Source organism: Somniosus microcephalus, chromosome 7, assembly GCF_052327205.1.
Source record: "Somniosus microcephalus isolate GS21.2 chromosome 7, FLI_Smic_1.0, whole genome shotgun sequence".
NCBI lineage: Eukaryota > Metazoa > Chordata > Chondrichthyes > Squaliformes > Somniosidae > Somniosus > Somniosus microcephalus.
The window spans coordinates 204,954,155-204,981,024 of NC_140993.1; the positions used below are offsets into that span (position 1 = coordinate 204,954,155).

The following is a 26,870-nucleotide window of genomic DNA, read 5'->3' on the forward strand; positions in this document are numbered from 1 at the left end:
TCGAACCCTCTTGCTGCGAAGGCCAACATACCATTTGCCTTCTTAACCGCCTGCTGCACCTGCATGCTTACCTTCAGCGACTGGTGCACAAGAACACCCAGGTCTCTTTGCATTTCCCCTTCTCCCAATCTATTGCCATTCAAATAATAATGTGCCTTCCTATTTTTGCCACCAAAGTGGATAACCTCACATTTATCCACATTACAGTGCATTTGCCATGTTTCTGCCCAATCACCTAACCTGTCCAAATCGTACTGGAGTTTCATGACATCCTCCTCGCAGCATACCCTCCCACCCAGCTTTGTGTCGTCTGCAAATTTGGAGATATTACATCCAATTCCCTCGTCCAGATCATTAATATATATTGTGAACAGCTGGGGTCCTAGGACCGATCCTTGTGGTATCCCACTAGTCACTGCCTGCCACTCGGAAAACGACCCGTTTATTCCAACTCTTTGCTTTCTGTCCGCCAACCAGTTCTCTATCCAAGTCAATACCTTGCCCCCAATCCCATGTGCCTTAATTCTGCATGCTAATCTCTTATGTGGGACCTTATCGAAAGCCTTCTGAAAGTCCAAATACACCACATCCACTGGTTCTCCCTTATCTATTTTACCAGTTACATCCTCAAAAAATTCCAGTAGATTAGTCAAGCATGATTTGCCTTTTGGAAATCCATGTTGACTTTGTCCAATCCTGTCACTGCTTTCACATCTTTTATAATAGACTCTAGCATTTTCCCCACTACCGATGTCAGGCTTACCGGTCTATAATTCCCCGCTTTTTCTCTGCCACCTTTTTTGAATAGTGGGGTAACATTAGCTACCCTCCAATCCATGGGTACTGTTCCAGAGTCTATCGAGTTCTGGAAGAGGACCAGCAATGCATCTACTATTTCTTGGGCCACTTGCTTAAGTACACTGGGATGTAGATTATCAGGCCCTGGGGATTTATCGGCCTTCAGTCCCATCAATTTTCCTAACACCATTTCCCTACAAATACTGATTTCTTTCAGTTCCACCCTTTCATCAGACCCTATGTTCCCCGGTATTTCTGGGAGGTTATTTGTGTCCTCCTTTGCGAAGACAGAACCAAAATATGTATTTAGTTGGTCTGCCATTTCTTTGTTCCCCATTATAAATTCCCCCGATTCTGACTGCAAGGGACCTACGCTTGACTTCACCAATCTTTTTCTCTTCACATATCTATAAAAGCTTTTACAGTCAGTTTTTATGTTCTCTGCAAGCTTACTCTCATATTCTATTTTCCCTTTCTTAATTAATCCCTTTGTCCTCCTTTGTTGAATCCTGAACTGCTCCCAATCCTCAGGATTATTGCTTTTTCTGGCCAATTTGTATGTCCTCTCCTTGGATCTTATGCTATCCCTAATTTCCCTTGTTCGCCACGGTTGAGTCACATTTTTTGTTTTATTTTTATGCCAAACTGGGATGAACAAATTCTGTAGTTCATCCATTCGGTCTTTGAATGTTTGCCATTGCCTATCCACCGTCACCCCTTTGAGTGCCATTCCTCAATCAATCCTACCCAACTTGCTCCTCAGACCATCGTAGTTTCCTTTATTTAAATTGAGGACACTTGTTTCTGAGTCAACTACTTCATTCTCCATCTTAATGAAGAATTCGATCATATTATGATCGCTCCGACCCAAGGGGCCTCGTACAACAAGATTGCTAATTAATCCTTTCTCGTTACATAATACCCAGTCTGAGATGGCCTGATCTCTGGTTGGTTCCTCGACATATTGGTCCAGGAAACCATCCCGTAAACACTCCAGGAATTCCTCCTCCACAGTATTGTTACCAATTTGGTTGGCCCAATCTATATGTAGATTAAAGTCACCCATGACGACTGCTGTGCCCTTATTGCACGCTTCTTTAATTTCCCTTTTAATGCCATCCCCAACCTCCGCCTTACTGTTTGGAGGTCTATATACCACTCCCACTAATGTTTTTTTCCCCCATAGTATTTCTCAATTCTACCCATACAGATTCCACATTATCAGAGCTAATATCCTTCATTACAATTGTGTTAATCCTTTCTTTAACCAGTAATGCTACCCCACCTCCCTTTCCTTTTTGCCTATCTTTCCTGAATATCGAATACCCCTGGATGTTGAGTTCCCAGTCTTGGCCATCCTTGAGCCACGTTTCCGTAATCCCAACCAAATCATATTCGTTTACCTCTATTTGCGCAGCCAATTCATCCACCTTATTACAAATGCTCCTCGCATTAAGACACAAAGCCTTCAGGGTTGTTTTTTTAACGCTCTTAGAATTATTATTTACTGTGGCCATGTTTGATTTAAACCGTTGATTTCTCTGACTGCCACTTTTGTTTTTCTCCTTCCTATCTTTTGCTTTTATCCTGGTTTCCCTTTCCTCTGTCTCCTTGCTCAGGTTCCCAACCCCCTTCCATTTTAGTTTAAACCCTCCCCCACAGCACTAGCAAACAAACCCCCTAGGACATCGGTTCCAGCCCTGCCCAGGTGCAGACCGTCCGGTTTGAACTGGTCCCACCTCCCCCAGAACCGGTTCCAATGTCCCAGGAACTTGAATCCCTCCCCCTGGCACCATTCCTCTAGCCACGTATTCATCTGAAGTATCCTTCTATTTCTACTCTGACTAGCACGTGGCACTGGTAGCAATCCTGAGATTACTCCCTTTGAGGTCCTGTTTTTTAATTTACCTCCTAACTCCCTATATTCCGCTTTTAGGACCTCATCCCGCTTTTTACCTACATCATTGGTACCTATAGGCACCACGACAACTGGCTGTTCACCCTCCCCTTCCAAGATGTTCTGCAGCCGCTCGGAGACATCCTTGACCCTTGCACCAGGGAGGCAACACCATCCTGGAGTCTCGTTTGCGGCCGCAGAAACGCCTATCTATTCCCCTTACAATTGAATCCCCTATTACTATAGCTCTACCACTCTTTTTCCTCCCATTCTGTGCAGCAGAGCCACCCCTGGTGCCAGGAAGTTGGATGCTGCTGCCTTCCTCTGATAAGCCATTCCCCCCCAACAGTACTCAAAGTGGTGTATCTGTTGGAGAGAGGGATGGCCACAGGGGACCCCTGCACTACCTGCCTGCGCCTAGTACTCTGCCTGTTGGTCACCCGTTCCCTTTCTTCCTGTCCAACCTCTACCTGTAGTGTGTCCAACTCCCTAAACGTGCTATTCACGATATCCCGAGCATCATGAACGCTCCAGTATGCATCCAATCGCAGCTCCAGCGCCGCAATGCGGTCTGTCAGTAGCTGCAGCTGGGTGCACTTCCTGCACACGTAGTTGTCAGGGACACAGGAAGTGTCCCTGAGTTCCCACATATTGCAGGAGGAGCAGATCACGGGGCAGGGCTGTCCTGCCATGATTTACCCTTTAATTAATTGAGTTTAAATTAAGTCAATCAATCCCACTAATTACACTAGTTAAATAGTTTTACCAACAGTCCCCGCTACACCAGAGAGACCTTAGAAAATATAAACCAGAGTTAAAGTTTAAAAAAGAGAGAAATACTCACCAACCAATCACTTACCTGCTTCCTGCTGACATCACACTTCGATTACTTTTTACCTCTCTCCCCTGCTGCTGAATTGGTCGGGCCTCGCTGCTGCCGCCGCTTTTAAGCTCTGCCGATGCTGCTCTCTCCCAGGTCCAGGGTCGGTGGTCGGGCCTCGCTGCTGCCGCCGCTTTTAAGCTCTGCATGTTTGTGCCAAGTACCCTGGCAGCTGCCATGACTCCCTCATACTGCGCCAGTCTACTGTGCCTCCGCTATTCAGTCTGCCAAACGAACTTCAGGGATGGCTACTTGGAGACAAGGGATATCCCCTGTGGACTTGGCTAATGACGCCGTTGAGGAGACCAGCCAACGAAGCTGAGGACCGCTACAACTCCAGATGCATGATGATGATGGAGGCCGGAAATGAGCATCCTGCAGAGGCCCATCAACCAGCGGCACCAGTACGCGAGAACATTGCTGGCCGGAATTCAAGGAACGCACTCATCCTGGCCAGATTTGCTTAGCCTGGTACATCAAACACTTTAGCCTCGCTGCTTCTTAACTGACCATGGACAGTGGCCCATCCCTGCGCATTTCTACCTATTTGACCAGCTTGCTGACATCTGCAAGTAATCCTAAGGCCTCAATGTGAAATCCCCATTTGCCAAATGACAGACGCCACAACTGCAGCAGTTGCCAGCAGATTTTTTATGTACAAGAAACTGATGGCATTAAAACTATATACAGAGCTTTTCACCCAAGTGTCTACCCTTGTGATTAGTGGTGCTTTATTTTTCTCTTACGCGTGCTCCTACGTAGTGGTACCCCTGTGGCTTCAGCAGATGTGGAGGCCCCTTGCTCACTTTCCTGCTGCTCCTGTCTCGACACCATTGGCGGGCGTCCTCTGAGGTGGCGAGCCTGTGACAGCTCGCCAGCAGTCTGCTGCTCCTGCGGCTGTGCAGGGGTTGAGACGCCTATCTCACTTGGGTGTGGACTCCGGCGGGGCTCTGAAGTGGCATGGAAGTGTGAGCGCGTGGAGAGGAGCCCCCACATCCTTGAGGTGTGCCAACAACCTCCCTCTCATGGGTCAGCTCCCCCTCAGCGCCTGCAAGTGGCTGGAGAGCACCTTGCTGCACATCAGGGGGGCCATGGGGACCTGTATCTGCACTGGAAGTCCTGCTCAGAAGGACTTCCATGAAGGTCTGGTTTCGGTGCTCAATAGATGCCCATCGCTCCTCAAGAGATGTCATTCTATTCTGAGCACTCACCGTGTTTTCCATACCCTGGTGACTAAGCTCCTCCATGGCCGCAGCCCTCCTCTCCTCGGCCACAGCCAGCCTTACCACGGAGGTAGCCATAATTTCCGTGGTGATGCTTTCATGCGCCAATGACTCCAATAAGGCTCTGCTCATGTTCGCCACGGACTCCTCCATTCGCTCCACATTCGCAACGACCCTGGAGACAAAGCCTGCCAGAGACTCCTGCATCTGTGCATGGAGATCCATCACCTCCTCTCTTGCGGATGGACCCAGAGCCATAGGGTCGACACGCAGCTGAGCTGAGAGAGGCCTGCGCCCTCCGACGAGGACCCTCCGCTGCTGTCCCTGTCTCCACAATCTGCTGATGCTCACTTGTGAGCTGTGAATCACCAGGTGACAACTCTACTCTATGTCCCGAAGGCCCCCCCTGAGGTGCGAGTGTCTGCGCTGGTGCTGGGTGTGCTTACTTCTGCTGACGCTGCGCCGTCAGAGGTTGGAGCTTCCTCTGAGGAGTCTGGCTGCACAGCCTCTTCCTCCTCGACAGTGGGGACGGGGGCTCTGGATGGTCCTGTGGGGGAGTAAAGGAAAGAGTTAGATATGTGATGCCAAGGCTACCTGCACATGCTCATAAGTCCAAATGATGTAGCTTCAGAATCATAACAGCGACTCATGCTATGCCAATGAGAGAGATGGAAAACTATTCTGTCACCAGCTTGCAGGCTTGCTCCTGTCTCTCCTTCCCCAGCTTCTGCAGCCATGTCAGCCCTGACAATCTCCATCACTCCTTCCTCCCAGGGGGTCAGGTGGGCGATTGAGGGTGGGCCTCCTCCAGTCCTGGCTCACTCTCTCCTGTTGTGAGCTCTCTTTTCCTGCAATGAGGGAGACAAGTGGAGTTTGAGAGAGAGTGCAGGAGTGAGTGTAGAGATTGCATAGCATAGATACTTAGAAGGAGACAAAGATGGTGTGAGGCTGCAAGACCAAGGGCCCTCCCTGTGTGTTGTCAGTTGTGTTCCAAGCATCAGAGTGAGAGGCAGTGTGAGGGCTGCATGGTGGAATAGTTATGTGAATGTGAGCATAGAGAGAGGGAATGGGTAAGGGTGCATGGATGTGACTGAAGTGGGATGTGGAGGAAGAGAGTGCTGAAGCGGAGTGCTGTTGGGGAAAGGCAATGGGGATCAGGTTGAGGGTGATGGAAACTTCATACTTACTTTTCCTGTACGGTGAAGGTCATGGAATCGCTTCCTGCACTGCATCCAGGTCCTTCTGGTGACTCCGAGAGGTCACCTCTGCTGCCACTTCCATCCAAGCAGCCCTGATCTCATTGGGAGGCCTCTTCCTCCCTGAGCAAGGGAAGAGGACCTCCCTGTGGGCCCTAACCCCATCCACTAATGTCTGTAGTGAGGTTTCGTCAAATTTGGCAGCAGCTCGGTCTCTGCCACTGGCAACAGCTGCTGCAGGCTCCCCTGCCATACTGGGCGGCTCGTTGGGAAGCCTGCAGAGGTTGAAAAGCTTGCTGTAGACTTTAAAAGCACCACGAATGATGACATCACACTGTGGGGCTTTCTGACTGGAAATAGACAATTAGCAAAGGTGCCCACACGCTGGAAATTAATTGGCCAATTGTGCGAAAATTGCATCCAGCTGGCAGACCCATTTAGATTCGTGTCGGAACCCGACAATTCCCCGCACCTGCGGGAAAATCGGCCCCGATGTTTCCCCTCGTGGGGGGAATCTAGAACTTGGGGGCATAATTTCCGAAAAAGGGGGCACCCGTTTAAAATGGAAATAAGGAGGAATTTCTTCTCTCACGAGGGTCGTGAATCTTTGGACTTCTCTTCCCCAGAGAGCTGTGGAGGCTGGGTCATGGAATATATATGTAAGGTGGAGATAGACAGGTTTTTGAATGGTAAGGGAGTCAAGGGTTATGGGGAGTGGGCAGGGAAGTGGAGTCGAGGCCAAGATCAGATCAGCCACGATCTTACTGAATGGCAAAGCAGGCTCGAGGGGCCAAATGACCTACTCTTACCTCCTATGTCTTATGGTCATACTAGCTGAAGTGCCCGGCGGTGCCGAAGGTCTTTTGAGGGGATGTTGTTGGAAGAGAGAGAGAGCGAGAGTGACTGGGGGGGGGGGGGGGGGGGGAAAGCGAGAGCGAGAGCGACTGGGGGGGGGGGGGGGAAGAGCGAGAGCGACTGGGGGGGGGGGGAAGAGCGAGAGCGACTGTGGGGGGGGGGGGGAAGAGCGACTGGGGGGGGAGAGCGAGAGCGACTGGGGGCGGAAGAGCGAGAGCGACTGGGGGGGGGAAGAGCGAGAGCGACTGGGGGGGGGAAGAGCGAGAGCGACTGGGGGGGAAGAGCGAGAGCGACTGGGGGGGGGGAAGAGCGAGAGCGACTGGGGGGGAAGAGCGAGAGCGACTGGGGGGGAAGAGCGAGAGCGACTGGGGGGGAAGAGCGAGAGCGACTGGGGGGGAAGAGCGAGAGCGACTGGGGGGGAAGAGCGAGAGCGACTGGGGGGGAAGAGCGAGAGCGACTGGGGGGGAAGAGCGAGAGCGACTGGGGGGGAAGAGCGAGAGCGACTGGGGGGGAAGAGCGAGAGCGACTGGGGGGGAAGAGCGAGAGCGACTGGGGGGGAAGAGCGAGAGCGACTGGGGGGGAAGAGCGAGAGCGACTGGGGGGGAAGAGCGAGAGCGACTGGGGGGGAAGAGCGAGAGCGACTGGGGGGGAAGAGCGAGAGCGACTGGGGGGGAAGAGCGAGAGCGACTGGGGGGGGAAGAGCGAGAGCGACTGGGGGGGGGGAAGAGCGAGAGCGACTGGGGGGGGGGAAGAGCGAGAGCGACTGGGGGGGGGGGAAGAGCGAGAGCGACGGGGGGGGGGGGAAGAGCGAGAGCGACTGGGGGGGGGGAAGAGCGAGAGCGACTGGGGGGGGAAGAGCGAGAGCGACTGGGGGGGGGGGAAGAGCGAGAGCGACTGGGGGGGGGGAAGAGCGAGAGCGACTGGGGGGGAAGAGCGAGAGCGACTGGGGGGGAAGAGCGAGAGCGACTGGGGGGGAAGAGCGAGAGCGACTGGGGGGGAAGAGCGAGAGCGAGAGCGACTGGGGGGGAAGAGCGAGAGCGACTGGGGGGGAAGAGCGAGAGCGACTGGGGGGGAAGAGCGAGAGCGACTGGGGGGGGGAAGAGCGAGAGCGACTGGGGGGGGGGGAAGAGCGAGAGCGACTGGGGGGGGGGGGGAAGAGCGAGAGCGACTGGGGGGGGGGGAAGAGCGAGAGCGACTGGGGGGGGGGAAAGAGCGAGAGCGACTGGGGGGGGGGGAAGAGCGAGAGCGACTGGGGGGGAAGAGCGAGAGAGCGACTGGGGGGGAAGAGCGAGAGCGACTGGGGGGAAGAGCGAGAGCGACTGGGGGGGAAGAGCGAGAGCGACTGGGGGGAAGAGCGAGAGCGACTGGGGGGGAAGAGCGAGAGCGACTGGGGGGGAAGAGCGAGAGCGACTGGGGGGGAAGAGCGAGAGCGGACTGGGGGGGAAGAGCGAGAGCGACTGGGGGGAAGAGCGAGAGCGACTGGGGGGGAAGAGCGAGAGCGACTGGGGGGGGAAGAGCGAGAGCGACTGGGGGGGAAGAGCGAGAGCGACTGGGGGGGAAGAGCGAGAGCGACTGGGGGGGAAGAGCGAGAGCGACTGGGGGGGAAGAGCGAGAGCGACTGGGGGGAAGAGCGAGAGCGACTGGGGGGGAAGAGCGAGAGCGACTGGGGGGGAAGAGCGAGAGCGACTGGGGGGGAAGAGCGAGAGCGACTGGGGGGGAAGAGCGAGAGCGACTGGGGGGGAAGAGCGAGAGCGACTGGGGGGGAAGAGCGAGAGCGACTGGGGGGGAAGAGCGAGAGCGACTGGGGGGGAAGAGCGAGAGCGACTGGGGGGGAAGAGCGAGAGCGACTGGGGGGAAGAGCGAGAGCGACTGGGGGGAAGAGCGAGAGCGACTGGGGGGAAGAGCGAGAGCGACTGGGGGGAAGAGCGAGAGCGACTGGGGGGAAGAGCGAGAGCGACTGGGGGGGAAGAGCGAGAGCGACTGGGGGGGAAGAGCGAGAGCGACTGGGGGGGAAGAGCGAGAGCGACTGGGGGGGAAGAGCGAGAGCGACTGGGGGGGAAGAGCGAGAGCGACTGGGGGGGAAGAGCGAGAGCGACTGGGGGGGAAGAGCGAGAGCGACTGGGGGGGAAGAGCGAGAGCGACTGGGGGGGAAGAGCGAGAGCGACTGGGGGGGAAGAGCGAGAGCGACTGGGGGGGAAGAGCGAGAGCGACTGGGGGGGAAGAGCGAGAGCGACTGGGGGGGAAGAGCGAGAGAGCGACTGGGGGGGAAGAGCGAGAGCGACTGGGGGGGAAGAGCGAGAGCGACTGGGGGGAAGAGCGAGAGCGACTGGGGGGGAAGAGCGAGAGCGACTGGGGGGGAAGAGCGAGAGCGACTGGGGGGGAAGAGCGAGAGCGACTGGGGGGGAAGAGCGAGAGCGACTGGGGGGAAGAGCGAGAGCGACTGGGGGGAAGAGCGAGAGCGACTGGGGGGGAAGAGCGAGAGCGACTGGGGGGGAAGAGCGAGAGCGACTGGGGGGGAAGAGCGAGAGCGACTGGGGGGGAAGAGCGAGAGCGACTGGGGGGAAGAGCGAGAGCGACTGGGGGGGAAGAGCGAGAGCGACTGGGGGGGAAGAGCGAGAGCGACTGGGGGGAAGAGCGAGAGCGACTGGGGGGGAAGAGCGAGAGCGACTGGGGGGGAAGAGCGAGAGCGACTGGGGGGGAAGAGCGAGAGCGACTGGGGGGAAGAGCGAGAGCGACTGGGGGGGAAGAGCGAGAGCGACTGGGGGGGAAGAGCGAGAGCGACTGGGGGGGAAGAGCGAGAGCGACTGGGGGGGAAGAGCGAGAGCGACTGGGGGGGAAGAGCGAGAGCGACTGGGGGGGAAGAGCGAGAGCGACTGGGGGGGAAGAGCGAGAGCGACTGGGGGGGAAGAGCGAGAGCGACTGGGGGGGAAGAGCGAGAGCGACTGGGGGGGAAGAGCGAGAGCGACTGGGGGGGAAGAGCGAGAGCGACTGGGGGGGAAGAGCGAGAGCGACTGGGGGGGAAGAGCGAGAGCGACTGGGGGGAAGAGCGAGAGCGACTGGGGGGGAAGAGCGAGAGCGACTGGGGGGGAAGAGCGAGAGCGACTGGGGGGGAAGAGCGAGAGCGACTGGGGGGGAAGAGCGAGAGCGACTGGGGGGGAAGAGCGAGAGCGACTGGGGGGGAAGAGCGAGAGCGACTGGGGGGGAAGAGCGAGAGCGACTGGGGGGGAAGAGCGAGAGCGACTGGGGGGGAAGAGCGAGAGCGACTGGGGGGGAAGAGCGAGAGCGACTGGGGGGGAAGAGCGAGAGCGACTGGGGGGGAAGAGCGAGAGCGACTGGGGGGGAAGAGCGAGAGAGCGACTGGGGGGGAAGAGCGAGAGCGACTGGGGGGGAAGAGCGAGAGCGACTGGGGGGGAAGAGCGAGAGCGACTGGGGGGGAAGAGCGAGAGCGACTGGGGGGGAAGAGCGAGAGCGACTGGGGGGGAAGAGCGAGAGCGACTGGGGGGGAAGAGCGAGAGCGACTGGGGGGAAGAGCGAGAGCGACTGGGGGGGAAGAGCGAGAGCGACTGGGGGGGAAGAGCGAGAGCGACTGGGGGGAAGAGCGAGAGCGACTGGGGGGGAAGAGCGAGAGCGACTGGGGGGGAAGAGCGAGAGCGACTGGGGGGGAAGAGCGAGAGCGACTGGGGGGGAAGAGCGAGAGCGACTGGGGGGGAAGAGCGAGAGCGACTGGGGGGGAAGAGCGAGAGCGACTGGGGGGGAAGAGCGAGAGCGACTGGGGGGAAGAGCGAGAGCGACTGGGGGGGAAGAGCGAGAGCGACTGGGGGGGGAAGAGCGAGAGCGACTGGGGGGGAAGAGCGAGAGCGACTGGGGGGGAAGAGCGAGAGCGACTGGGGGGGAAGAGCGAGAGCGACTGGGGGGGAAGAGCGAGAGCGACTGGGGGGGAAGAGCGAGAGCGACTGGGGGGAAGAGCGAGAGCGACTGGGGGGGAAGAGCGAGAGCGACTGGGGGGGAAGAGCGAGAGCGACTGGGGGGGAAGAGCGAGAGCGACTGGGGGGGAAGAGCGAGAGCGACTGGGGGGGAAGAGCGAGAGCGACTGGGGGGGAAGAGCGAGAGCGACTGGGGGGGAAGAGCGAGAGCGACTGGGGGGGAAGAGCGAGAGCGACTGGGGGGGAAGAGCGAGAGCGACTGGGGGGGAAGAGCGAGAGCGACTGGGGGGGAAGAGCGAGAGCGACTGGGGGGGAAGAGCGAGAGCGACTGGGGGGAAGAGCGAGAGCGACTGGGGGGGGGAAGAGCGAGAGCGACTGGGGGAGCGAGCTACGGGGAAGCGAGAGCGACTGGGGGGGAAGAGCGAGAGCGACTGGGGGGGAAGAGCGAGAGCGACTGGGGGGGGAAGAGCGAGAGCGACTGGGGGGGAAGAGCGGAGAGCGACTGGGGGGAGAGCGAGAGCCGGGGGGAAGAGCGAGAGCGACTGGGGGGGAAGAGCGAGAGCGACTGGGGGGGAAGAGCGAGAGCGACTGGGGGGGAAGAGCGAGAGCGACTGGGGGGGAAGAGCGAGAGCGACTGGGGGGGAAGAGCGAGAGCGACTGGGGGGGAAGAGCGAGAGCGACTGGGGGGGAAGAGCGAGAGCGACTGGGGGGGAAGAGCGAGAGCGACTGGGGGGGAAGAGCGAGAGCGACTGGGGGGGAAGAGCGAGAGCGACTGGGGGGGAAGAGCGAGAGCGACTGGGGGGGAAGAGCGAGAGCGACTGGGGGGAAGAGCGAGAGCGACTGGGGGGGAAGAGCGAGAGCGACTGGGGGGGAAGAGCGAGAGCGACTGGGGGGGAAGAGCGAGAGCGACTGGGGGGGAAGAGCGAGAGCGACTGGGGGGGAAGAGCGAGAGCGACTGGGGGGGAAGAGCTGAGAGCGACTGGGGGGGAAGAGCGAGAGCGACTGGGGGGGAAGAGCGAGAGCGACTGGGGGGGAAGAGCGAGAGCGACTGGGGGGAAGAGCGAGAGCGACTGGGGGGAAGAGCGAGAGCGACTGGGGGGGAAGAGCGAGAGCGACTGGGGGGGAAGAGCGAGAGCGACTGGGGGGGAAGAGCGAGAGCGACTGGGGGGGAAGAGCGAGAGCGACTGGGGGGGAAGAGCGAGAGCGACTGGGGGGAAGAGCGAGAGCGACTGGGGGGGAAGAGCGAGAGCGACTGGGGGGGAAGAGCGAGAGCGACTGGGGGGAAGAGCGAGAGCGACTGGGGGGAAGAGCGAGAGCGACTGGGGGGGAAGAGCGAGAGCGACTGGGGGGAAGAGCGACTGAGGAGCGACTGGGGGGAAGAGCGAGAGCGACTGGGGGGGAAGAGCGAGAGCGACTGGGGGGAAGAGCGAGAGCGACTGGGGGGGAAGAGCGAGAGCGACTGGGGGGGAAGAGCGAGAGCGACTGGGGGGGAAGAGCGAGAGCGACTGGGGGGGAAGAGCGAGAGCGACTGGGGGGGAAGAGCGAGAGCGACTGGGGGGGAAGAGCGAGAGCGACTGGGGGGAAGAGCGAGAGCGACTGGGGGGAAGAGCGAGAGCGACTGGGGGGAAGAGCGAGAGCGACTGGGGGGGAAGAGCGAGAGCGACTGGGGGGGAAGAGCGAGAGCGACTGGGGGGGAAGAGCGAGAGCGACTGGGGGGAAGAGCGAGAGCGACTGGGGGGGGGGGGGAAGAGCGAGAGCGACTGGGGGGGGGGGGGAAGAGCGAGAGCGACTAGGGGGGGAAGAGCGAAAGCGACTGGTGGAGGGGAGGGGGGAAGGAAAGGGGGAGAGGAAAGGGAAAGGGGCAGGGGGGGAGGAAAGGGGCGGGAAAAGAAGGAGGGGGAGGGGGGGGAAGGAGGGGGGGGAAGGAGGGGGGGGAAGGAGGGGGAGGGGGTAAGGGGAAGGAGGGGGAGGGGGGGAAGGAAAGGGGGAGAGGAAAGGGAAAGGGGCAGGGGGGGAGGAAAGGGGCGGGAAAAGGAGGGGGAGGGGGGAAGGAGGGAAGGAGGGGGAGGGGGGAAGGAGGGGGAAAAGGAGGGGGGAAGGAGGGGGGGGGGGAAGGGGGAAGGAGGGGGAGGGGGGGAAGGAGGGGGAGGGGGGAAAGGAGGGGGGGAAGGAGGGGGAGGGGGGAAGAAGAGGGAGGGGGGAAGAAGAGGGAGGGGGGGGAAGAAGAGGGAGGGGGGGAAGAAGAGGGAGGGGGGGAAGAAGAGGGGGGGGGGAAGAAGAGGGAGGGGGGAAGAAGAGGGAGGGGGGAAGAAGAGGAGGGGGGGGAAGAAGAGGGGGGGGGGAAGAAGAGGGAGGGGGGGAAGAAGAGGGAGGGGGGGAAGAAGAGGGAGGGGGGGAAGAAGAGGGGGGGGGGAAGAAGAGGGAGGGGGGAAGAAGAGGGAGGGGGGAAGAAGAGGGAGGGGGGAAGAAGAGGGAGGGGGGAAGAAGAGGGAGGGGGGGGGAAGAAGAGGGAGGGGGGGAAGAAGAGGGAGGGGGGGAAGAAGAGGGAGGGGGGGAAGAAGAGGGAGGGGGGAAGAAGAGCGGGGGGGGAAGAAGAGCGGGGGGGGGAAGAAGAGCGGGGGGGGAAGAAGAGCGGGGGGGGAAGAAGAGCGGGGGGGGAAGAAGAGCGGGGGGGGAAGAAGAGCGGGGGGGAAGAAGAGCGGGGGGGAAGAAGAGCGGGGGGGAAGAAGAGCGGGGGGGAAGAAGAGCGGGGGGGAAGAAGAGCGGGGGGGGAAGAAGAGCGGGGGGGGAAGAAGAGCGGGGGGGGAAGAAGAGCGGGGGGGGAAGAAGAGCGGGGGGGAAGAAGAGCGGGGGGGAAGAAGAGCGGGGGGGGAAGAAGAGCGGGGGGGGAAGAAGAGCGGGGGGGGAAGAAGAGCGGGGGGGGAAGAAGAGCGGGGGGGGAAGAAGAGCGGGGGGGAAGAAGAGCGGGGGGGGAAGAAGAGCGGGGGGGGAAGAAGAGCGGGGGGGGAAGAAGAGCGGGGGGGGAAGAAGAGCGGGGGGGAAGAAGAGCGGGGGGGGAAGAAGAGCGGGGGGGGAAGAAGAGCGGGGGGGGAAGAAGAGCGGGGGGGGGAAGAAGAGCGGGGGGGGGAAGAAGAGCGGGGGGGGGAAGAAGAGCGGGGGGGGAAGAAGAGCGGGGGGGAAGAAGAGCGGGGGGGGAAGAAGAGCGGGGGGGGAAGAAGAGCGGGGGGGGAAGAAGAGCGGGGGGGGAAGAAGAGCGGGGTGGGAAGAAGAGCGGGGTGGGAAGAAGAGCGGGGGGGAAGAAGAGCGGGGGGGAAGAAGAGCGGGGGGGAAGAAGAGCGGGGGGGAAGAAGAGCGGGGGGGAAGAAGAGCGGGGGGGAAGAAGAGCGGGGGGGAAGAAGAGCGGGGGGGAAGAAGAGCGGGGGGGGAAGAAGAGCGGGGGGGAAGAAGAGCGGGGGGGAAGAAGAGCGGGGGGGAAGAAGAGCGGGGGGGAAGAAGAGCGGGGGGGAAGAAGAGCGGGGGGGGAAGAAGAGCGGGGGGGGGAAGAAGAGCGGGGGGGGAAGAAGAGCGGGGGGGGGGAAGAAGAGCGGGGGGGGAAGAAGAGCGGGGGGGGAAGAAGAGCGGGGGGGGAAGAAGAGCGGGGGGGGAAGAAGAGCGGGGGGGGGAAGAAGAGCGGGGGGGGAAGAAGAGCGGGGGGGGAAGAAGAGCGGGGGGGGAAGAAGAGCGGGGGGGGAAGAAGAGCGGGGGGGAAGAAGAGCGGGGGGGAAGAAGAGCGGGGGGGGAAGAAGAGCGGGGGGGGAAGAAGAGCGGGGGGGGAAGAAGAGCGGGGGGGAAGAAGAGCGGGGGGAGGGGGGAAGAAGAGCGGGGGGGGAAGAAGAGCGGGGGGGGAAGAAGAGCGGGGGGGGGAAGAAGAGCGGGGGGGGGAAGAAGAGCGGGGGGGGAAGAAGAGCGGGGGGGGAAGAAGAGCGGGGGGGGAAGAAGAGCGGGGGGGGAAGAAGAGCGGGGGGGGAAGAAGAGCGGGGGGGAAGAAGAGCGGGGGGGGAAGAAGAGCGGGGGGGAAGAAGAGCGGGGGGGGAAGAAGAGCGGGGCGGGAAGAAGAGCGGGGCGGGAAGAAGAGCGGGGCGGGAAGAAGAGCGGGGCGGGAAGAAGAGCGGGGCGGGAAGAAGAGCGGGGCGGGAAGAAGAGCGGGGCGGGAAGAAGAGCGGGGCGGGAAGAAGAGCGGGGCGGGAAGAAGAGCGGGGCGGGGCGGGGAAGAAGAGCGGGGCGGGAAGAAGAGCGGGGCGGGAAGAAGAGCGGGGCGGGAAGAAGAGCGGGGCGGGAAGAAGAGCGGGGCGGGAAGAAGAGCGGGGCGGGAAGAAGAGCGGGGCGGGAAGAAGAGCGGGGCGGGAAGAAGAGCGGGGCGGGAAGAAGAGCGGGGCGGGAAGAAGAGCGGGGCGGGAAGAAGAGCGGGGCGGGAAGAAGAGCGGGGCGGGAAGAAGAGCGGGGCGGGAAGAAGAGCGGGGCGGGAAGAAGAGCGGGGCGGGAAGAAGAGCGGGGCGGGAAGAAGAGCGGGGCGGGAAGAAGAGCGGGGCGGGAAGAAGAGCGGGGCGGGAAGAAGAGCGGGGCGGGAAGAAGAGCGGGGCGGGAAGAAGAGCGGGGCGGGAAGAAGAGCGGGGCGGGAAGAAGAGCGGGGCGGGAAGAAGAGCGGGGCGGGAAGAAGAGCGGGGCGGGAAGAAGAGCGGGGCGGGAAGAAGAGCGGGGCGGGAAGAAGAGCGGGGCGGGAAGAAGAGCGGGGCGGGAAGAAGAGCGGGGCGGGAAGAAGAGCGGGGGCGGGAAGAAGAGCGGGGGGGAAGAAGAGCGGGGGGGAAGAAGAGCGGGGGGGGAAGAAGAGCGGGGGGGAAGAAGAGCGGGGGGGGAAGAAGAGCGGGGGGGAAGAAGAGCGGGGGGGAAGAAGAGCGGGGGGGGAAGAAGAGCGGGGGGGGAAGAAGAGCGGGGGGGGAAGAAGAGCGGGGGGGGAAGAAGAGCGGGGGGGGAAGAAGAGCGGGGGGGGAAGAAGAGCGGGGGGGAAGAAGAGCGGGGGGGAAGAAGAGCGGGGGGGAAGAAGAGCGGGGGGGAAGAAGAGCGGGGGGGAAGAAGAGCGGGGGGGAAGAAGAGCGGGGGGGAAGAAGAGCGGGGGGAAGAAGAGCGGGGGGAAGAAGAGCGGGGGGGAAGAAGAGCGGGGGGGAAGAAGAGCGGGGGGAAGAAGAGCGGGGGGGAAGAAGAGCGGGGGGAAGAAGAGCGGGGGGAAGAAGAGCGGGGGGGAAGAAGAGCGGGGGGGAAGAAGAGCGGGGGGGAAGAAGAGCGGGGGGGAAGAAGAGCGGGGGGGAAGAAGAGCGGGGGGGAAGAAGAGCGGGGGGGAAGAAGAGCGGGGGGAAGAAGAGCGGGGGGGAAGAAGAGCGGGGGGGAAGAAGAGCGGGGGGGAAGAAGAGCGGGGGGAAGAAGAGCGGGGGGAAGAAGAGCGGGGGGGAAGAAGAGCGGGGGGGAAGAAGAGCGGGGGGGAAGAAGAGCGGGGGGAAGAAGAGCGGGGGGGAAGAAGAGCGGGGGGGAAGAAGAGCGGGGGGGAAGAAGAGCGGGGGGGAAGAAGAGCGGGGGGGAAGAAGAGCGGGGGGGAAGAAGAGCGGGGGGGAAGAAGAGCGGGGGGGAAGAAGAGCGGGGGGAAGAAGAGCGGGGGGAAGAAGAGCGGGGGGGAAGAAGAGCGGGGGGAAGAAGAGCGGGGGGGAAGAAGAGCGGGGGGGAAGAAGAGCGGGGGGGAAGAAGAGCGGGGGGGAAGAAGAGCGGGGGGGAAGAAGAGCGGGGGGGAAGAAGAGCGGGGGGGAAGAAGAGCGGGGGGGAAGAAGAGCGGGGGGGAAGAAGAGCGGGGGGGAAGAAGAGCGGGGGGGAAGAAGAGCGGGGGGGAAGAAGAGCGGGGGGGAAGAAGAGCGGGGGGGAAGAAGAGCGGGGGGAAGAAGAGCGGGGGGGAAGAAGAGCGGGGGGGAAGAAGAGCGGGGGGGAAGAAGAGCGGGGGGGAAGAAGAGCGGGGGGGAAGAAGAGCGGGGGGGAAGAAGAGCGGGGGGGAAGAAGAGCGGGGGGGAAGAAGAGCGGGGGGGAAGAAGAGCGGGGGGGAAGAAGAGCGGGGGGGAAGAAGAGCGGGGGGGAAGAAGAGCGGGGGGGGAAGAAGAGCGGGGGGGGAAGAAGAGCGGGGGGGAAGAAGAGCGGGGGGGGAAGAAGAGCGGGGGGGAAGAAGAGCGGGGGGGGGAAGAAGAGCGGGGGGGGAAGAAGAGCGGGGGGGGAAGAAGAGCGGGGGGGGAAGAAGAGCGGGGGGGGAAGAAGAGCGGGGGGGAAGAAGAGCGGGGGGGGAAGAAGAGCGGGGGGGGAAGAAGAGCGGGGGGGAAGAAGAGCGGGGGGGAAGAAGAGCGGGGGGGGAAGAAGAGCGGGGGGGAAGAAGAGCGGGGGGGAAGAAGAGCGGGGGGGAAGAAGAGCGGGGGGAAGAAGAGCGGGGGGGAAGAAGAGCGGGGGGGAAGAAGAGCGGGGGGAAGAAGAGCGGGGGGGAAGAAGAGCGGGGGGGAAGAAGAGCGGGGGGGAAGAAGAGCGGGGGGGAAGAAGAGCGGGGGGGAAGAAGAGCGGGGGGGAAGAAGAGCGGGGGGGAAGAAGAGCGGGGGGAAGAAGAGCGGGGGGAAGAAGAGCGGGGGGGAAGAAGAGCGGGGGGGAAGAAGAGCGGGGGGGAAGAAGAGCGGGGGGGAAGAAGAGCGGGGGGGAAGAAGAGCGGGGGGAAGAAGAGCGGGGGGGAAGAAGAGCGGGGGGAAGAAGAGCGGGGGGGAAGAAGAGCGGGGGGGAAGAAGAGCGGGGGGGAAGAAGAGCGGGGGGGAAGAAGAGCGGGGGGAAGAAGAGCGGGGGGGAAGAAGAGCGGGGGGGAAGAAGAGCGGGGGGGAAGAAGAGCGGGGGGGAAGAAGAGCGGGGGGGAAGAAGAGCGGGGGGGAAGAAGAGCGGGGGGGAAGAAGAGCGGGGGGAGAAGGGGGGAAGAAGAGCGGGGGGAAGAAGAGCGGGGGGGAAGAAGAGCGGGGGGGAAGAAGAGCGGGGGGGAAGAAGAGCGGGGGGAAGAAGAGCGGGGGGGAAGAAGAGCGGGGGGGAAGAAGAGCGGGGGGGAAGAAGAGCGGGGGGAAGAAGAGCGGGGGGGAAGAAGAGCGGGGGGGAAGAAGAGCGGGGGGGAAGAAGAGCGGGGGGGAAGAAGAGCGGGGGGGAAGAAGAGCGGGGGGGAAGAAGAGCGGGGGGGAAGAAGAGCGGGGGGGAAGAAGAGCGGGGGGGAAGAAGAGCGGGGGGGAAGAAGAGCGGGGGGGAAGAAGAGCGGGGGGGAAGAAGAGCGGGGGGGAAGAAGAGCGGGGGGGAAGAAGAGCGGGGGGGAAGAAGAGCGGGGGGGAAGAAGAGCGGGGGGGAAGAAGAGCGGGGGGGAAGAAGAGCGGGGGGGAAGAAGAGCGGGGGGGAAGAAGAGCGGGGGGGAAGAAGAGCGGGGGGGAAGAAGAGCGGGGGGGAAGAAGAGCGGGGGGGAAGAAGAGCGGGGGGGAAGAAGAGCGGGGGGGAAGAAGAGCGGGGGGGAAGAAGAGCGGGGGGGAAGAAGAGCGGGGGGGAAGAAGAGCGGGGGGGAAGAAGAGCGGGGGGGAAGAAGAGCGGGAAGGGGGGAAGAAGGGGAAGGGGGGAAGAAGGGGAAGAAGGGGAAGGGGGAAGAAGGGAAAGGGGGGAAGAAGGGAAAGGGGGGAAGAAGGGAAAGGGGGGAAGAAGGGAAAGGGGGGAAGAAGGGGGAGAGGGGAGCGCCCCGTCAGCCCGAGCCCCGATCTCCCGAGCCCCGCCCCCCCAATCTCCCGAGCCCCGCCCCCCGATCTCCGCCCCCCGCCGAAGCTGGCTTCAAGAGCAGAGAGAGACACACCGCCACGCAATCTACCGCGTGAGGCCCGGCCGGACTCAAGTCGCACGCGCTGACTCCTGCCCCACCCGCCTTTACTAAGATGGCGACGGTGGCGACGCTCGGCTCAGGCCCGCCCCCTCCAGCCTTCACAAAGATGGCGGCGATCGCGAGCCGCTTGTTGAGCGCGACGCGAGGTGCCTAGCTTGGGCATGGCTTGGCAACAGAGGCCCAGGCTTACAGGCCTGGAAAAACGGTGAAAGGTAGGAAAATTCTAGATGTTAGAGAAAAGATTTACAAATTAATTAACTTTTTAAAAAAACAATTTGTGTTTTAAAAGCAACTTTTTTTTTGCTGGAAATGTAGATTTGAAAAGAAACACGCAGAAAGTGGGAAAAAGAAATGAACAGTTTGGAATCAAGCTGACGGCCACTCACCTCGGTTCAGAATGATAAGGCCCACCCACACACGCACCGATTGGTCAACCGTCAGGTCACTGAACTGTAGGATTGGTCAATCATCACGTCACTCAACTGTAGGATGGCCCGCCCCCACTCGATGCAAATGAGCGGATAATGAGCGGAATTTTGAACGTTTTTTGGATACCGTCGGCACAATTTTTGTCCGAGCAAAAAGTAAATATGCCGACAAGAGTCCCCTAATGAGCTTTCTTTTGATATAACATATGTGTAGGTACGTTCTGTAACTTTTGATTGTAGAGACAGACAGAGAGAGAGAGACAGACAGAGAGAGAGAGAGAGACAGAGAGAGAGAGACAGAGAGAGAGAGAGACAGAGAGAGAGAGAGACAGAGAGAGAGAGAGAGACAGAGAGAGAGAGAGAGAGAGAGAGAGAGACAGAGAGAGAGAGAGACAGAGACAGAGACAGAGAGAGAGAGAGAGACAGAGAGAGAGAGAGAGACACAGAGAGAGAGAGAGAGACACAGAGAGAGAGACAGAGACAGAGAGACATATCCTTTTATATATATATATATAGATGTATGGCCCTAGTCATCCCTCATCACATAACACACAAAGCCCTGATCATGCCTCCAGTCACATACAACACATCTATTGCCCTGTTCAATGCTTACATTGCCCTGGATAATTATTTTGGAAAGTGACTGCATACTTGTACCTGCAAATACTGAATGAAATGTGTATAGTTATCACTAGATTCTGTAAATTTATTCTCTCACTTCCCTGTATTGTTTGCATCCTCCTCCAATCATGAGGGTCAAATATTTTGAGGCTTTGGAGTGCTGTAACCAGCTGGTGTGTGGACTGTCATACCCCAAACAGCCAAGCAGCTACAGTCAGACAAAATGCACCCAACTCAATTGAGAGCGAGCGAGTCAACTCTAGGATCTAAAATAACCCTTCGGCACTTGGCAATTAAATGCTTAACCGCTCTGGCTACTGGACCAGCGCCATCATAGGGATTAAAAAACCAGCGTACCTCGTAATCACTCTCCAAGAACTCGTACAGGATCATTTCATATATAGCAGGCCTCAGGCGTAGGTCACCTCTGGGCAAATACTGACTAATCGCCTAAGAGGAACAAAATAACTTGGTATAAGCACACAGAACACACGTGAGAATTTTAACAATAGCTGACGATAAAGGCCAAACAATTAGTTTCTTTCTTTTACTTTGTACTAAAGCCCTTTAAATCGGTCAGGCTGAAATGCATCTGGCTGCTTTGTAGAGTTTTACACCCACCACAGGAGAAAGTGTTGCACCAGTATTTTCAAAAAGGAGGCTCCGGTGTCGGAATATTATAAAAATCTGAGAGACGAGGGTCACTCCGAGCAAGAAACATTCTATTGGGAAATTGGCTTGGGATGTCAGCTCACTCCATCCAAGGAAATCAAGCTCCCTTGTCTTCGACTAGATGCGATTGCTCCACAGATGTGAGGCCTAACATCATTTTATTTGTGTCTAGTCGTACTTGACAGTCCTCGTGTATGGAGGCTGTAAATCTTATAACTTCTGTCTCAAGGTCTGGATGAAAGTACTGTGTTAGTTACTGCCTCCATTTTAGGGACACAGGATGCATCAGATCTCATTTAAAGTCCTTTCCAACACACAGAACAGTGTCTCTTACATCTGGCCATATTGGTACTGCTCAGGTTTGTACTAACAGCTTGCAGTCAAAGAAGTTAATGTTAAAAAAAAGCTATTTGAAACCTTAAAATGCTTTTGTTAGAGAGCCTGCACCGTCTGCTTCACTTCACGGATGTACACCTCTCAAACTATCCAAGGGGCACTGGTTAATTGTCACACCACCAATTTCAAACCCACTATGTTTTGCACAGAAGGACTGTTCACAAATTAAATTAGCAGCAGGTTTTACAGTTACTGACACTAATTCTCATGTTTTGGTGTCATTGATGGCAAGGTAGAGAGACTTTCCAATTATTGCTTCTTTAATCTGTGTACAGAATGACATAAAAAGAACAAAGAGAGAAGTCGACGAATGTTTTTCACACTAGCAGCTCAGGTGCCTGCCCATTAATGGTCCGGTTCTACGCACCTGACAATTTGGACAGTTGTACATTTCTAATTTAGCCTTATTTTTCGGCACCACTTTTGTATCACCAGAGTGTCATGCTTATCTTTAACATATCGATGCTGGATTGAATTAATCCTGACTGTTGGTTCTGGTCAGTGGCTATGCAGATGCAGATGGAGATGGAGATGGTCGCCATTTCAACTGCTTTGCTTGTTTTATCCAGTTACTTGTAAGTTTGAGACTTGCGTAGAGTCTGTTTTGCAACAGTTTTTCTTGCTCTCTAGGTCCCCTTCCCTCTTTTTATGCATTTTTTTGCCAGTTGTATAGACCCTCAAAAATTCCCTGGGATGTCTAACATTAATCAAGCGTATGCTCCAATACTTGATCTTAAGCATTAGCGATTTACAGAAAATATTTTTTTCAACATCGTGTGAACAAGACTTCTAACACGGTCTTCAATTTTAAAGGGTTAATAACTGTAAACCAAACTCAGTGATGGCTCCTTCATTATAACATCCTGGTATAAACCAATAAATATCTGTGGACACTAGTTATTCACAAAACCTTAGCAAAATCACAGGGTAGGTTGAAATACAAGTCAATATTTACTGATCAGCATTCTAAGTCTCCAAGTTTGTTGGAGTGAGGTGCCAAATGTCACAGCATTTAAGTGGGATAGACAACATGAAGATTAGTTCAGATTAGATTGTAATTAAATCACAGATCTATCTTTGGACTTTGTATCAGGCCACTGATTGCCATCCAAATGCTTCGAATTTTAATTCATTTGTTTTTAATCAAATTAGTTTGGATTATGCAAGGTACAATTCACCCGTCAAGTGCTAAATATGGTCTAACTAAAAGCTGATGAAATGTGAAATAAGATCAAAGACAAATCCATCGCCTTGAAGACAATGAAAGCTGAACTATTTACCAAATGCTGGCCTCTCACTTTCTGACCAAATGCAGCAGAGGCTGGACAAATATTGGGCTTGGACCAACAGGACGCAACTTATTTCACAAAGATCGCAGGGATAAGTCTGGAGGATATCACTACAGGGAAACTAGCAATGTGTGTGCGTGATGACATCATAACATTGTAACATGACATTATACAGTCCATCGGGCTCCCCCTCCCAGAAACCTATGCACCCCTCCCCACAAATCACACCATCCAAACACCTCTTGAATGATTCCACAATTAGAGCAAACTGTGAATTACTAGAATTGGTGGCATGGTGGGAAATTAACCAGAAAAAAACTTGCATGAACTTTCTCCCTTTACCTCCCCTCCATTTTTGGACCTTTTTTTTTTTTTTTTTTTGTTTGTTGTGTATTTTTCCCTTCCTTTTTCACTCGGCCAGATTCATATCCATTTGGTCTTTCTAATAGCTTTACACTGCTACACTGAGCTGATTTTTGTATATCATACAGTGCTTTTTTTTTTAATGTCTTTCAGCTTTTTTTAACAAAGCGGTTCACAAGCTATTGAACCCAGTGACCACCCACCCCCATAACAGAGGTTCACGAACCTTGTAGCATCCCCTCTTCATTGTATTCAGCCCCTGTAAAGGGGTTCGTTGATCTCCAAGATGAGAAATAATGGGAGCACTTTAATTTTTAAGGCTTGCACACACTTTTATTTGCTGTTAGAATTTCTGGTCTCATCCACAGACTATGAAGATCCTGTGTCAGGGAGTGGGGCAATGCCTTACTACCATTCTATTAATAATGTGGCTTTTAATAGGCACCCCCACCCCAATTGTCACACAAATGTATCTCTGTGGTGTGTCACAGAATCACAGAAACCCCACAGTGCAGATAGAGGCCATTTCGGCCCATCGAGCCTGCACCGACACATATCCCACCCGATCCCCGTAACCCCAACACATATCCCACCCTATCCCTGTAACCCCACCTATTTAATCCCCCTAACACTAAGGGTCAATTTATCATAGCCAATCAACCTAACCCGCACATCTTTGGACTGTGGGAGGAAACCGGAGCACCCGGAGAAAACCCACGCAAACACGGGGAGAATGTGCAAACTCCGCACAGACAGTCGCCCGAGGCCGGATTCGAACCCGGGTCTCTGGCGCTGTGGGGCAACAGTGCTAACCACTATGCCACCGTGCTGTCCTCATCTGATTATTATTTCCTTCCCCTGCATCCCATGGAGGAGGCTCCTGTGCACAGGATTTCGCACAACGCAAGCTGCTTTTATATTGGAGCCAGGCCTGGGGATAGCAAGCTAGCCGTGTCAATGTGCACATGCGGAGTAGCGACATCACGTCTTGAAGTCCACAACAGGGGAACTAGCAACGTGTGTGCTGACATCATAACACTGCACTGTGACATTATCACCAACTCGCGCCGCAGCAGCTAGAGCAGTGCGTATGCTGGCCCCGAGAAAAGCATCGATGGTGAGGAAACACAGTTAAAAAAATAAGGTGTCTTCCTGCCAACCAGTCTAAAAAAAAATGCAACAGTTTTACTGGCTGCCGACCCAAATTACAGGAATCAGCTCGAGAACATCAATAAAGAAGCAGCTTAAGGATTAATACTCAGCGGCTCAGTGGATTAAACCTGCATCCCACTGCTCGATGCCGTTCCACTTTACTGCAACACCAAGCTGCAAGTTTTGAATTTGGTTTTACGGTGACACAAAAAGAAACTCAAAAAAGGCAAATTATATAAAATGTTAAATTTTCAAAGGAAATGGCTTTTCCAGAAGTTTCTTACAATGAGCCAAATAGAAATCACTACGCCAACACATGGTGTACTTACTTTAAGCTGCCCTATCTTTTTAAATCGGTACACTTCATTTTCCCAGAGATCCATGTTTTTGCCAAGAATCTTCTGACATTTTCTAGAAGACAATAGTGCAAATATTTAAAAAAAGGAATCATGTGAAATTCTCTTCGAGGTAACCATTAAAAATGTTAACGAGCATTACCTTGCAGCTCCATGATAGTCTCCTTTGTCCACGAGGTAGTTTACATAGGCTCTGCCGATATCCTACAAAATGAAAGGCCATCAAAACGAATATTTAATTCTGCACTGATAAGTTTACATGCAACACATTGGCCCAGAAATTCAGGTCTCCACGGGTGAGTACGCATGGGGTACTCACCTGTAAGCCCAATGGAAGTGCCGGTTTCCTGTATGCACGGGAAACCGGCACATCCGATCCCCTGAACGAAGGGGTTCAGAGGTCGAACGCGTGCGTGGGAGAGGCTGCGCGTGCGCATGGAACTTACGTTTTTTTCCCCAGGTTTCTCCGGGAAGGTAAGTCTCCAGGAGTTAGACATGTAAAAAGCAGGCGCAAGGCCTGCTTTTTACAAGGTAAGTGGTGAATTAATTAAAATTAAAACATTTTTTCCACAGGTTTATTATTTTTATAAATAAACACTTTAAAGCAAGGTAAGTTTATTTTTAGCCCCGTTAGAAAATAAAATTATTTTTTTCAAAAATTTAAATTGTTTAAAATAGTTATTTCATGTCATTTATAGTTTATTTAAAAAATGTGATTTAAAAAAAAAATTATTTGAAGATTTAGTGCTGTTTTGGGGCCGTAGTATTTATAAGTCTTGACAGCTCTTCCTGTCAATCTTATGAATGGAGCATTCCCTGCTCCGATTGGCTCCCCATGGCCCACATGATCCCAGGGGACGCATCGAACTAACTGCGCCCCTGGGATACGCAAGCACTGCGCGCCGGCAGCTGGACCAGGCCCCGGATCAGAATCCCACAGCTCAACAGCCGGCACGCTAAGTAAGTGCAGATCGGGGGCTTGCACCCGCGGGAAGCCCCCGACCTGAATTTCTGGGCCATTATTTATTACCTATTGTTGACAAGATGCTTGAATATCTTTACCATTTAGAATGCACTACCTGCTCTCTCATGAATCTCTCCAGTTGCTATCTGCTGACGCTCTTTAACTGTGGCCACAATGGGTAGAATGGGTGTTAAATCACACTACCAATTAAAAATGGACCAGTCTTTAAGTTAGTGACCACAGGCAGACTAAATAATAAAACCTGTGCTGTGTTCTCTGCTCCTCTCCCATTTACGTAGGAACAGGATGAGGTCATTCAGCCCCTCGAGCCTGTTCCGCCATTCAATTAGAGCATGGCTGCTCTGCACCTCAGCTCCATTTACCTGCCTTTGATCCATTTCCTTTGATGCCCCTGCCTAATAAAAATCTGTCAAGCTCTGTTTTAAAATTTTTAACTGACCCAGTATCCACAGCCTTCTGGGGGGAAAAAATTCCAGATTTCCACTACCCTTTATATGAAAAAGTGCTTCCTGATTTTAGTCCTGAATGGCATGTAAAATCTCTGTTCATAATGCAAAATTCCACTAAATGTGCTTAAGTTACCAGTATATTATGTCTTTTTATATTCTTCTGGCTGATTTCAGCTGCCATCATGGCTTCCTAAAACACAGGGGGGGGGGGGGAAAAAGAACAATTAACCAGCCCTTCCAGAATCCAGCATTAAAAAAGCAGCTTTACTATCGTTTATAGAGAGGAAAAAGGGTAAAGGAAAGAAAACTTACTTCATACTTCTTTTTTCCAAGTAGCCATTCAATGTGGTCATCCTGGTCCCGCTCCTTTGCCACTACGACGTCCCTTGGACTGATGATATAAAACAGCGATTCACCGTCAGAGTGCTCTGTATCAGTAAAAATAAGGTTCATAACATAACATGTAAAAAAAATAATTCACAAAACAATTCTTTAAATAGAGCATGTGGGTCCCTTCTTGAGCACAATCTTCTCTGTGCTCAGTGGTGGTGCTCTTGCCAGAGTCAGAATGTCGTGGGTTCAAAACCCCCCCCTCCAGAGACTCGAGCCCACAATCTATGCCTACCCTTCAGTGCAGTACTGAGGGAGTGCTGCACAGTCAGAGGGGTCGTCTTTCGGATGAGACATTAAACTGAGACCCTGTCTGCACCCTCAGGTGGACGTAGAGGATCCCATGGCACTATTCTGAAGAAGAGCAGGGAAGTTGTACCGGTATCCTGGTCACTCAGCCAACATGACTAAAACAGATTATCTGGTCATTTATCTGATTGTTTGTGGGAGCTTGCTGTGTGCAATTTTGCTGCTGTGTTTCCTACATTACAAGAGTGACTACACTTCAAAAGCACTTAATTGGTTGTGAAGTGCTTTGGGTTGTTCGGAGGTCATGAAAGAGGCTATACAAATACAAACTACAGGAAACTCTCTCTTAACTGGCAAAATTCAGGAGTAGGTTCAGGTAAGTTTTACTATGTTAGTGGCTGTGTAACTGGGGTTCCTGGATCTGTGGCCATGTAACCGGGGTTCCTGCACCTGTGGCCATGCAACAGGGACGCCTGGATCTGTGGCCGTGTAACCGGGGTTCCTGCACCTGTGGCCATGCAACAGGGACGCCTGGATCTGTGGCCGTGTAACCGGGGCTCCTGCACCTGTGGCCGTGTACGGGGCTCTTGTACCTTGTTAAGTATACCTCTCTGTAATCTGGACTTTTTGATCAACCGGCACCATGCCGGTCCCGTCGGTGCCGGATAAAAAGAGTTTCCTGTATTTCTTCTTTCTTTCTATATCTGAGCAACATACAGAGGAACTGTGAGTCACTTGTCAAGCTTGCATGAAATGGTACTGAAATCTGATGATTTTTTTTGTTATTGCTGTGGACTGAAATCCTGACT

General features: G+C 56.4%; 1 protein-coding gene across 5 annotated transcripts in view; it reads right to left on the minus strand.

The window, feature by feature from the left end:
- The window catches only part of vps41 (VPS41 subunit of HOPS complex), a 278,435-nt gene that overhangs the window by 59,112 nt on the left and 192,453 nt on the right, over nt 1-26,870 (minus strand). For all 5 annotated transcript variants that reach the window (XM_085993373.1, XM_085993371.1, XM_085993375.1 and 2 more), the window contains 5 exons: nt 25,735-25,850; nt 25,556-25,612; nt 24,131-24,192; nt 23,962-24,043; nt 20,118-20,210 (listed from right to left, as the gene is read on the minus strand). In XM_085993373.1, the coding sequence (XP_085849499.1) occupies nt 20,118-20,210; nt 23,962-24,043; nt 24,131-24,192; nt 25,556-25,612; nt 25,735-25,850 (410 nt within the window). The remainder of the gene's footprint in view (nt 1-20,117; nt 20,211-23,961; nt 24,044-24,130; nt 24,193-25,555; nt 25,613-25,734; nt 25,851-26,870) is intronic.